Consider the following 11,558-nt stretch of genomic DNA (forward strand, 5'->3'; position numbering starts at 1 on the left):
TAACCAAAATGACCTTTAGATGTTTGTTTTATACACACTGGCTAGTGTGAAACAGACCACAAGTAAATGCATCAGGGATCAGGGAGATCAGGGAGAGATCAGGGACAGGCTGAGAGGACAGGGACAGGCTGAGAGGTCAGGGACAGCCATGATGGCAGTGTGGTACTGCTAACAAAATTGAGGTTAGCGGTGTGGTTTGTCCTGATGCTGCCCTGCTGCCCTGTGCTTGTGAACTCCATGTAGCAGTCATATAACAAATTCAGTTTTACTGCATTGATGGAGTCCAAATGTACCCAAAGTGATATGAATGCACTCTGAGGAAGATTCAGCTGTACTTCATGAAGACTAAAGTCTGGTTAGGGGTGGAGATAGAGTTTGTAGGTGGATGAGTAGGTGGAGGTGTAGGTAAGTTTGCCACAATGATGTAGTTATGTGGTACATGCCCATGGAAATCCTCCATAATCTGTTCAGGTCTGGATTAAAGCTTGATTATATTTTGGATATCTTGGAGTTTGTTTTTTCTTGTGTTTCTAGCACGTTCACCATCTGACTGATCTGTAACCATCCTATGAGCAGCTTTATACAAATGGCACATTTTATTTTAATAATAGAACATTCATATCAAATGTGTATACTTGATATGCATGTTATATGCAAATATTTTCCATTGATTCATTGAGAATTTTATTTAATTAATTCATTGCACCTGTGCTATTCCAGTGTGTAATGCACCAACCAAATCTTCATCTCACATCTTAATCCTCATCTCTCATCTAAATCCTCATCTCTCATCCTAATCCTCATCTCTCATCTAAATCCTCATCTCTCATCCTAATCCTCATATCTCATCCTAATCCTCATCTCAATCCTGATCTCTCATCCTAATCCTGATCTCTCATCCTAATCCTTATATCTCATCCTAATTCTCATCTCTCTCCCATCCTAATCCTCATCTCTTTCCTATTCTAATCCTCGTTTTTCATCCTAATCCTCATCTCTCATCCTAATCCTCTTCTCCCAACCTAATCCTCATCTCTCATCCTAATCCTCATCTCTCTACCAAGCAACACTGTGTATCTAACTAGTCACCAGTTGCTCTCTATAAACATGTTGTGGTTTTAATGACTCATAATACAGGTCTCTGCAACTATTTAACTTGTGTGTGTGTGTGTATGTGTGTGTGTGTGTGTTTACACATTCACTATCTTCTATTACCTCATTTAATCAGAAGAGCTAAATTCATTAAAGAGTTTAGCTTTTTTAATAAATTCTTGCAAATAGATTAGAAAGCATTTATAAAATTCGTTTTCTGTGTAGTTTATATATGTATATAAACACATTTTATATACTTCTATATACTTTATTTATATATGCAGTGAGCTGTGATGTCAGCAGTTCCTTGCTTTACTGATAGCTGACATCAGCAGAATTGCGTGCGCGTTTTTCTGGTCTTTACCAGCGGGTAAACAGCCCCATCTAGCTGCGCCAATCAGACTGACACTAATAACACAAGTAAGAAAGATGCGTCGATTGCTGTATGCGTCGAACCTGATACTGGAACTCAAATGTATACATATATGTTTTATTTCTCATTTTTTGTATGCCTTTCCCGATGCCTCAATAAAAAAAAAAATTAAAAAAAAAAAATATATATATATATATATATATATATATATATATATATATATATATATATATATATATATATATATATATATATATATATATATAATTTTTTTTATTTTATTTTTTTAAAGAAAGACCCATAAAAGTGTTACGCATAAAATAATTCAAGTCTTTATTACTGAGGGAGGACTTGCAAGTGTTTCTCTAGCTGAAATTACATTTTTGCTGAATGACAAAGACATTTGAATATAATGTGACCAAAATATTAAAATCATTTTACTCCATGCTCTTCACAAAATAAGTTAAATTAAGGCCCCGTCCACACGACGCCGGAGGTTTTTAAAAACGGAGGTTTTTGTCTCCGTTTTCAAAAATATCTCCGTCCACACGATCAGCGTTTTTAAAAATATCTACGTCCACACGACGCCGGAGGTTTTTAAAAACGGAGGTTTTTGTCTCCGTTTTCAAAAATATCTACGTCCACACGACGCCGGAGGTTTTTAAAAACGGAGGTTTTTGTCTCCGTTTTCAAAAAGATCTACGTCCACACGACGCCGGAGGTTTTTAAAAACGGAGGTTTTTAGCCTCCCGTCCACACGAAAACGGCGTTTTCGGTCACCGAAAACGGAGGTTTTTGAAAACGCCTTCCAAGGTGGAGACTTTTGAAAACTCCGGTCTCGGCGTATTCGTGTGGACGGGGAAAACGCATGTTTAGATGGTAGACACACAGTGGTCTGTACAGCAGTGATCCCAGGGGCTGGAGGCTCTTTTTCTTACATGTCTCTTCTATTATACAAGCCCAAACTTTAAAATGATTCTCTGTTAATTTATTTCTGAACTGAATCAAGGGCAGGAATGAAAACATTGAAATCATCAGTACATCGGAACTCCTGGTTCAAGACTGGGAACCACTGCCACTGGGATGAAGACAACTGGGATGAGAACGTCTCAACTGAGATGAGAACGTATCAACTGCAGCACGCTGAACGCATGATGTCATGGGTTCAGCCAGTGTGAGTGTGAGGGTTTGGGGTGTGGAACAGGTAGAGTGGCTGGCTGGGTTGATGGTATTTGCAGGCTTTAAAACACTCCAAGGGGCATCTGTGTTGTTCTAAGGGGAAAATCAGTGCTGACATTAGGACCCTGCAGTGAGGTTGAAGCCTGGTGAAACGTTCCCGCCTCCCTGCAGTGCCTCTGTGATTGGTTCCTCCATTTGCCATGGCGCCGCCCCTTCAGGTGTCTCCACGCCCCCTCCTCCACACCCCCCTTCTCCACTAGCTACTCCTCTGGGTTCAACACAAAAGGGCCATCTGTAAGAAAATGGACATGTTTCTAATTAGATTCACTACGGACCTCTAAATAATTGTTTTCAATGTTTTTGACATTTCAAGAAAACCTACTGAAATTAATTCAGTGGAATTTTTATGTACATCAGTGTTAAATCAGCTATCACTAAAAGCATTTTAGCAGTGTATGGCCTGTTTATTGAGCAGATTAAAATTGGATTGTAATAGTGAGAGCTGATCTCAGCACAGGTCAGGTGGTCATGAGTGTTCACAATCATGACCATTCAGAACTGGGTTTTAATAGTGAGAACTGATCTCAGTACAGCTGAGGTGGACAAGAGTGCGCAGAACATGAGTATTTAGCCTTGCGCTGACTCTGCTAATCCCGCACTAAGTCCTGCAGACAAGGGACATCTCAGCCTGCCTGGATTCAGTGATTGGTCCTGGTGCCCTTCAGAAAGGTGAAGGCTGTGAGTCAGTGTTCAGGTCCCCTGTAATCCTGTTAGCTCTCCACAGAGAGAGAGAGAGAGAGAGAGAGAGAGAGAGAGAGAGAGAGGAGAGTGGAGAGAGAGAGCGAGCATGTGTAAGTGTGTGCGTGTCTGAGTACCAGAGAACAGCGAGAGTGGTGGATTACACTCACTCTAGACTCTAGAGTTTCTAGTTTTTGATCACATGTAGTAAAGGTTACATCTGTTTCAAAACTGGGGAGAATCACCAGATGATGTTTCATCCAAATGCATTAAAAACAAGCAGTGTGCAGACTGGTGACCAGTGGTGACAGCAGTGTGCAGACTGGTGACCAGTGGTGACAGCAGTGTGCAGCCAAGCAAACAGGTCATCTTGCCCCACGGCCTTCTGAGAATGATGCATAGAACATAATGTGTTCTAGAACTGTTCCAGAACTGTCACCACCCGACACAGGGCCGGGTCCATGCCTGACACTCCTCTTATGGAAGTGTGCACTCAGAATCCCAGTAAGTCCAACATAAGACCTGCTTTCACAATGCTGTACAGATATCAAATTAAGAGGATAAACACACTCAGAACCACAGTGAGGACAAAACCTCAAATCCATCAGTGGAAATATATATATATATATATATATATATATATATATATATATATATATATATATATATATATATATATATATATATATAAGCCAAATTACAGACATATGACAGGAACACATTGATTAACCCATGAAATCTATTTCAATGTAAAATTCTCAATAAAACAAATACATCTCATCTGGAAAAACAGATCTATTCTCTTGTATTTATTGTTTCTGAGAGAATGAGTCTGTCATACCCATATAATCATATTGGGGGAAAAACTGAGGCACTAAGACCTTTCACACTCTGTCCTCCTCCTACAAACCTTGATGACATGGATCCCATCGTGAGTTGAGCAGGATGAATGTTGTGTGTGAGGTAAGGCTTACTCAGACGGGGAGGTCCTCCTCAGATGTGGGCTCCTCTAACTTCTTGCAGAACACCTGGGACAGGAGGAAGTTCCAGAAGACCACAGTGAGCGAGGTGTTTGCCGTCACTATGCCGACCATGAGAGGATGCATGCTGGAGTCTGGTGCGTGTCGCTCTGGCTCAGAGTCGTGGTGCTGACCCGGACTGTGCGGAGCGTCTGATGTCTGGGGTCGTGGTGCTGACCCGGACTGTGCGGAGCGTCTGATGTCTGGGACGCGGGCGTTTCTCCTCTTTTATGTGACCTAAATGGCTGATCTAACTGGGTCATCAGCTCTGTTGTCACACCTCTGTGCACACGTCTCTCTCACTAAGCCACTTAATCACTCTCATCCCATCTGAATCCAAACATCTGCCTGTGTGTCCTACTGTGCTTTGCCTACATGAGTGATCCAAATCACACCATGATTCTAGGACTCTGAACATCAACTCCAGCCATAATCTGACACAGCTCGGCCCACTGTTTGAATTCTCCTGCAATAAACTAACACACACAGAGGTGTTGGACTAAGGTTTGAGCAGAACTCCATAGGAGGACATATTTCCAGGAGCAGGACAGGAGATACTGACTCTTACCTCTCTACAGCCCTACATGTCCTATTGTCCCGGGGCTAGCTTTGTGTAACTCTTATTTTTCTGTTCTTCATTGCAACACCCAGGAGACTCAGGTGAGCCTCCGGCAGTGGGAGTGGCGTATTGCTCTTAGCTGATCAGGCTCAGGAGGGAGTGGCGTATTGCTCTTAGCTGATCAGGCTCAGGAGGGAGTGGCGTATTGCTCTTAGCTGATCAGGCTCAGGAGGCAGTGCTCCAGTGGAGAACCTCAGGAGCTCCACCAGACCATCTCCTGCAACTCCTCCAGTTTATAATCGCAAACTCTCAAAGGTGGAATTGCGACATAATTGTAATGGTGAAACTCAAAATGAGCTAAATGAAGCTAAAAACTGCATTCTGACTCCAGACAGACAGCATGGTGGGAACTGACAAAAAAATAACTTCTCTACTGGACATTATTCAAAGGAAGTGGAATTATGGTTCAGCGATCAAAACCATTCAAATGCCTGAAACATCACTGCTTTGGTATAACTACAGAGAAAATATTTATATAACTATATATTGAAGAAAAAATCAATGATTGACGTTGAAGTTGCTTTGCACTGATTAGAATGATTATCTTCAGCAGTTCCCGTCAAATTTAAAATTGCCTGGTGTGTGATGGACAAAACTAAAAAGGTGAACAATCTTTTCCACATTCTGTCATGACATGTAATTTGATTAGAGAGAATCAATGTGATCTACAGAAGAAACAGAACTCTGCAGAACACAGTGCAGTTGAAGTCTCCACTCCATCATAATAGCGTATACTACTCTAGCAGACCAAGGAAAACATTCCTATGTATTTTGTTACTGACATGTTTCATAAAGATGACTGGGAATACATCACCCAGTATCGCTCCAGATGGAGGCATTCAAGCAAAATTAGCTGAAGAATAAATACAGGCTAAAGAATAAAAAAAAATTTTAAATAAATTTTACATTTTTTAAAAAACCCTGTATACATGAAAGAAAGCTCTGCTGAGCTCTACTAAAGATCAGTTAGCTTCGGTTAGGATGGGTTTCCTCCCCTGCTCTCTTGTGTCAAGAAGTAGATCCAGTGGATCACTGTGATGGAGGTGTTGATGGTTAGGATGGGTTTCCTCCCCTGCTCTCTTGTGTCAAGAAGTAGATCCAGTGAATCACTGTGATGGAGGTGTTGATGGTTAGGATGGCGATCATAATGGGGTCCAGCATGGTGCGTGTAGATCCGTGCTCTCCGCAATGGTCTCCTGCTGTTCAGACTCTCCCTGCCCTGTGTGTTTCTGCTGTGGCTTTCATTCTTCAGGACGACGACCTTCACCCAGTCTCTATATACACAACTGCAGTCTTTATGATTACAACAAAACTCTGTGGACACACAGGACACGAGTGCTGACAGCCTCCATGTTAAAAGAACTCATCGCTGTAAAATTCAACTGCATCTTTTCTGGGAATACTTGAATCACACTTTCTGTACTGGCAGATTTAAGAGTTAATTTCAGATTAGATGGGGTGGGTAAGGTAGAAAATCTTAATGGATGAAACACTCCACTGTGCAGGATTAACTAGCAATATTTTGAAGCATTATCCACATTCTTACCAAAACCTTGATTTAAGGACCTTAAGCTCGTCGGGGCAACTGGGTCTCAAGCCCACTTACAAAATCAAATAAGCCCACATGCCCACTGCTTCAGTGAGTCAGTGAGTCAGACTAATGCATTACTACCCACCAGCCCCAGTCCACCGAGCACTAGACACAGTAGGTTGGGTGTTGTTTTCTGGGATCAAAGGAATTGCTGTCAAAAACCCAGAGAAACTCTCATGCTTCTCATAAATAAAAATAGCCAATTTATAGAAGATCATCCAAACATTAGAGAAAGCATCATGGCTGTCCTTCAGCCTCAGGAGAATACAACTGAGAACAACTGAAGAACCAGAAACAAGCAGACAGCAATGTGCCTACAGTGATGAAAATAGAGGTTTCATCTAATAAGCCTCCTTGGTTACAGTATTTAAATAGAAACTTTGTGAAAACAACATCACATGACTCATTAACTCTCTCTGTACACCTTTGTCATTGTCCCCTGAAACATTTTAATGATTATAAATGTATTTTTATATGGTGTAATCCAGTCTATTTGTATTTAAAATAGTAACAAAGATTAAATGAGCTCTCACTCAGGAGTGAACAGATTTTAAAAATAAAGAAATTGACAATTTTTTCTTTGAAGCTGGTGACTTTATTCTCTCCAGGAGAAAACAAGGTGTCACGGTTCTGAAATCAGCTCACAGTCTGAATGTCTCCAGAAGAGAGGGAGGAGTGTTACACAGTTCTGTAGTCCCGAGAGAAGAGGCTAAGCCCCGCCCCCTCACTGTGCCGTGTGGACACGCAGCAGGCTGTCGGCGTACTGGAAGTTGCCGCTGTTCTCATACTCCAACATGTCCAGCGCCACCTCGCAGCTCTCCCTGACGACGCGCTCGCCATGGCCACGGTAACGGCGCAGCGGCGGAAGGCAGGAGGCGTGGCCGATGGAGCCCAGCGCCTCAGCGCACTCGTGCCGCACCATGGCGTTCTCGCACTCGTCCTCCAGGGCGGCGCTCAGCTGCGGGATGCTCGCCGCGTGCTGCATCTGCCCCAGCACGTAGCCAATCTCGTGTCTGAATAGAGCGCCGCTACACCGGAGACCTGCCCACGACCCAGGAAACACATACACCATTTAGATGCCCACATCCATGTATCTGAGTGAATATACACATTTTCATCAGTTCACAAATGGATGTTTAAGATCTCCTCTTGAATTGTAGCTCTAAGGCTAAATTACAGATCCTGCTGTCCTGTTTAAACAATGACAGCAGGACTTCTAGATTTACCATCAACCAAAGGCCTCACCGTCGGCGAGGGCCAGCACTGCCTCCTCCGTGCCCAGGTTCCTGAGGGCGAACATGGCTCTGTAGCGCTCGAACAGCGGCAGGGCCTCGTCCAGGAGCTGCGTCCTCAGCTCAGAGACGCTCGTCTTAGACGCCGGGGGCGCGGGGTCCACCGAGCTGTAGGGGTTGCTGTCTGTCTGCCCCCCATCTCCACCCTTCATCAGCCACTCGATCCTCCTCACAGCGAGCTGACACGTCTCCGCCACCTGCATACACACACACACACACACACACACACATTACTCTGTCGTACTTCTTCCTTTTGTTTTTTTTACACTGATATGTAGTAGAAATGTGAAAGTGAGGCATGACGACATACCTCAATAACTGGATCCTCAGAATACTGTTTTAGTAAATCTAAAACCTTGGGGTTTCCAATGGCCCCCAAAGCTTCACCTGTAGACATGGACAAAATATTTAGGGTCATGGCGGCATTCTGCAAGTCCCTGACCACCGTGAGATCCTCCAGTGCGTGTCACCTGCTTCATGCCGGACCATCGGCTCCTGCTCGGTGTCCTTCAGAACCCCCTCCAGGACTGGCAGCGCACACTCGTCCTGCATCTGCCCGAGGCAGTACGCCAGCTCATGTTTCAGAAGCGCAGACTCATCCACGAACGCCTCGCTGATCCATTTTATAGCCTCTGGTCCGCCGAGGTTGCGTAGCGTAAAAAGCGCCCTGAATCGTGTGGGTAAGTCCTGCTGCGGGTCGGTAAGGATGCGCCCCACCGCCGCCGTGTCCTGGTCGCTCGCCATGGCGTCTCACAGTCGGTACTGAATCAGGAGGAACCGATACAGTCTTCTTTCTCGTATATTTTAAAGCTTACATCAATGATGGTTTCCTGCCGGTCCTCCGTATATGCTATAAAATACTTACTGTGAAGGTAATCTGATCAAAGGTATTTTGATCACAGATCACCAACTGCTGTTAACTTCCCATGCCGTCGGTTCAGGAAGACTTTCAACTCGTGAGTACCAAGAAAGGGGCTGAAGTGACACGATCCTTGTTCCGCCACCTAGTGGCCTGGAGGAAGGGCTGCGCACCCAAACTGGGGCATGACGACCACAACTCACAGAATAACATAAATGCCACTTCCACTTTATTCTGAACATTCATCAGGTAATTTGAGAAAGCTTACTTTTTCCATTTTAATGGTTCACCAAGGGTAAATGTAGAGTAACTAATACACTTCGGATTATTGATAACCTGCAAAATCACTACAAGATCACAATTAAGAATATTCTGGATTAATAGTTCATAGTTTTGTAACCTTTAAGATTATGAATCCTGTTGTCAACAACAGATATTTAAGAATGAAGATTGTACTGCAACAACAAAAAACGAGAACTGTAAACATACATTACACAACATGCATAATACAATTCTTGTTGCTTAATATTTAGATAAACGCATTGCCTTGTTTAAAATAAACATGCATGTTATGGTGTGAGTAATTGATGTAAGTATTCTTTCAGGGCCAGCCAATATATTTGTTTCCTTAAAAAAAATAAAAAACGAAAACAAAACAGTAAAACACTGTTTTTTTGCAAATATTTTTGCACATAGCCTTCTGTGTCTTTTCCCCCTCTTATATCATTCTGCCAAAGACAGCATTACATCCAGGGCACTGTACAATTTCACAAGGTCTGAAGCCACCACACGTAAACGTATAATCCGTAGGTCATAGCATCGTGAGCAGCTGCGCAGCTGCAGCAGCGCCCCCGTGTGGCGGCAGCGGCAGTGCAGGGCAGGCGGGCAGGGCCGGCACGTGCGGTTTGCTCCTCTGCTGCACGTGGAAGTAGCTGCACAACAAGGCGCGGACAGCCTCGGCGTTCGGGTCGTCCATGTACGCAGGGGCCACGGTGCAGGGCTGGGGGCATTCGCTCCGGTTCAGCGCCAACAGCCACTCGTCTTTGAATGGGACGTTGTGAATGTTACAGATGTTGTGCAGGACGCAGCTGGCCACTGCCATCTTGGGCACCAGGTCCAGGTCTCCGTCGTTGCCGCTGTGCAGACACTGCCAGCGAGCGCGGAGCCGCCGGAGCGTGTGGGTGATGACGCCGTGACAGTGGCTCAGGTGGGCGTTGAAGGTGTGCTGCTGGGGCGTGAGCTGGGCGGAGGGCGGGTAACATTTCAACAGCCAGCTCTGCAGGGGATACCCCGCGTCGCCCAGCAGCAGGTAGCCCAGCGGCTGGCCCAGGAGCTGCCTGGACGGCTGAGGGCACAGTCCTCCCTGGCCCGCCATGGTCCACAGCTCCGAGCTCTGCAGGACGGTCAGGTCGTCGGTGCTGCCGGGGAAGCCTGCGCACACGTCCCAGAAGGTGCCCTGGGCGTTCACCACGCCCTGCAGGACCACGGAGGAGCGGCCCCGGCTGTTCCAGCAACCCTGCGGCGCCGTCCCGCCCGGACCCTGCGGCGGGGACTTGACGGGGATGTGCAGGGAGTCGATGACGCCCACGCAGTGAGGGAACCCGTACTGCGAGTGAAACTGCCTGGCGTTCTCCTCCAGCTCGTGGCTGCCCGGCAGATGCATGTAGACAGGCTTGAGGAGCAAAATGACGGCCTCGCACACCTCCCGCACGCAGTGACACACGGTGGGGACGGGAACCCCAAACAGCTCGCTGATGTAGCGGTACTCCGTGCTGGTGGACAGACGGATCAGGGCCATCGCCACGCGTCTCTCCAGCGAGACGGCTTGTCGGCAGGGCCGGGGGAGTGTCTGCCCGAGTCGGGGCTTCAGCTTGGCACAGAGCAAGAAGAAGATATCTCTGGTGATGTGGAATTTCTCAAGCCAGTCTTGTGGTCCGAATTCGGTCATCACGGCTCTCTCCCACCAGTCTGGGCCGGCGGGGTTTGAGATACACTGGCTGCGTAGGCTCGCGGGTAGCGGCATCTGGGAAAGATGGAAGGAGAACATTTATGTGGCTTTCAAAGGACACAAGGGACAGAAGATGCCATGCAGTGGTATCAACTACACCTGAGTGACAAGCACGTTTGTGGCGGTCTAAGGCGACTTTCAGTCGCAGGACAAGAAACAAAAGTACCTTTCTCATTCTCTCGTGTTTGTGGAAAAGATATCTTCGATATCTTAATCGCTTGTGGATCTCATTTCGTCTCGCCAAGATGAAGTTCTGTATCTCTTCTTTTCGTCGCTTAATTCTGCAGGCCAGTAGAGATTTGTACTGCGCGGCTTTCTTGTCCTTGTCCATTTTCAAAGCACCGATTTACTGCACATTTAATAACGACGGACAGATCGCGCATTTGCATACGCCAATATTTAGTGTAAAATAACCGTACTTCATCTAATTAAACTACATAAAGCTACATAAACAAATCATACGAAGGGTGCTTAGCATAAGCTGCAAACATACAGCACTCACTAGTGCACACACTCTCTACTTCCGGGTTTAGGCCCCGCCCCTTCCCTTCCTTTCACTTTATTTTCATTTCACTTTATTTCCATTTCTAGTTATAAACTGATTCATAATGACGTCTATTGTTGTTGTGTAACCTACAAAATATTGCCATCAAAATGGTATCTTCACGCTGTCTTTATAAAATCTGCTGTTCATCACGCTGCTAAAATTTCATAGCTAAATAAATGTTCTAAATTCAAATCAATGAGTACACACTATGTGACTATCAATCAAGGTGCATCAAGCTTAA

The 11,558-nt window shown here is 45.2% G+C and overlaps 2 protein-coding genes and 1 long non-coding RNA gene across 3 annotated transcripts; all 3 read right to left on the minus strand.

Moving 5' to 3' along the window:
- Window positions 1–2,134: 2,134 nt before the first annotated feature.
- On the minus strand, window positions 2,135–5,347 carry LOC143511677 (uncharacterized). The gene is made up of 4 exons (XR_013130226.1): window positions 4,970–5,347; window positions 4,357–4,410; window positions 3,337–3,411; window positions 2,135–2,936 (listed from the first exon to the last, which is right to left on the minus strand). It is a non-coding gene; the product is annotated as an uncharacterized LOC143511677 (long non-coding RNA).
- Window positions 5,348–5,559: 212 nt separating this feature from the next.
- Window positions 5,560–8,914, minus strand: dohh (deoxyhypusine hydroxylase/monooxygenase). Its single transcript, XM_077004268.1, has 5 exons — window positions 8,769–8,914; window positions 8,374–8,665; window positions 8,214–8,290; window positions 7,857–8,100; window positions 5,560–7,652 (listed from the first exon to the last, which is right to left on the minus strand). Exons 2-5 carry the CDS (start codon window positions 8,645–8,647, stop codon window positions 7,336–7,338), a joined length of 912 nt encoding a protein of 303 aa, XP_076860383.1. The 5' UTR covers window positions 8,648–8,665; window positions 8,769–8,914; the 3' UTR covers window positions 5,560–7,335.
- Window positions 8,915–8,974: 60 nt separating this feature from the next.
- Window positions 8,975–11,302, minus strand: LOC143513164 (putative nuclease HARBI1). The gene is made up of 2 exons (XM_077004267.1): window positions 10,937–11,302; window positions 8,975–10,785 (listed from the first exon to the last, which is right to left on the minus strand). The coding sequence occupies exons 1-2, from the start codon at window positions 11,099–11,101 to the stop codon at window positions 9,574–9,576; spliced, it is 1,377 nt and encodes a 458-aa protein (XP_076860382.1). The 5' UTR covers window positions 11,102–11,302; the 3' UTR covers window positions 8,975–9,573.
- Window positions 11,303–11,558: the final 256 nt, after the last annotated feature.

This window comes from Brachyhypopomus gauderio, chromosome 4 (genome assembly GCF_052324685.1).
Source record: "Brachyhypopomus gauderio isolate BG-103 chromosome 4, BGAUD_0.2, whole genome shotgun sequence".
NCBI classification, from domain to species: Eukaryota; Metazoa; Chordata; class Actinopteri; order Gymnotiformes; family Hypopomidae; genus Brachyhypopomus; species Brachyhypopomus gauderio.

Coding starts and splice junctions, on each gene's coding strand:
- dohh (XM_077004268.1), bottom strand. CDS start 8,647: ATGGCGAGCGACCAGGACACGGCGGCGGTGGGGCGCATCCTTACCGAC. Junction 8,291..8,373: donor GATGGTCCGGCATGAAGCAG/GTGACACGCACT, acceptor CCATGTCTACAG/GTGAAGCTTTGGGGGCCATT. Junction 7,653..7,856: donor AGTGCTGGCCCTCGCCGACG/GTGAGGCCTTTG, acceptor GGTCGTGGGCAG/GTCTCCGGTGTAGCGGCGCT.
- LOC143513164 (XM_077004267.1), bottom strand. CDS start 11,101: ATGGACAAGGACAAGAAAGCCGCGCAGTACAAATCTCTACTGGCCTGC. Junction 10,786..10,936: donor AACACGAGAGAATGAGAAAG/GTACTTTTGTTT, acceptor CATCTTTCCCAG/ATGCCGCTACCCGCGAGCCT.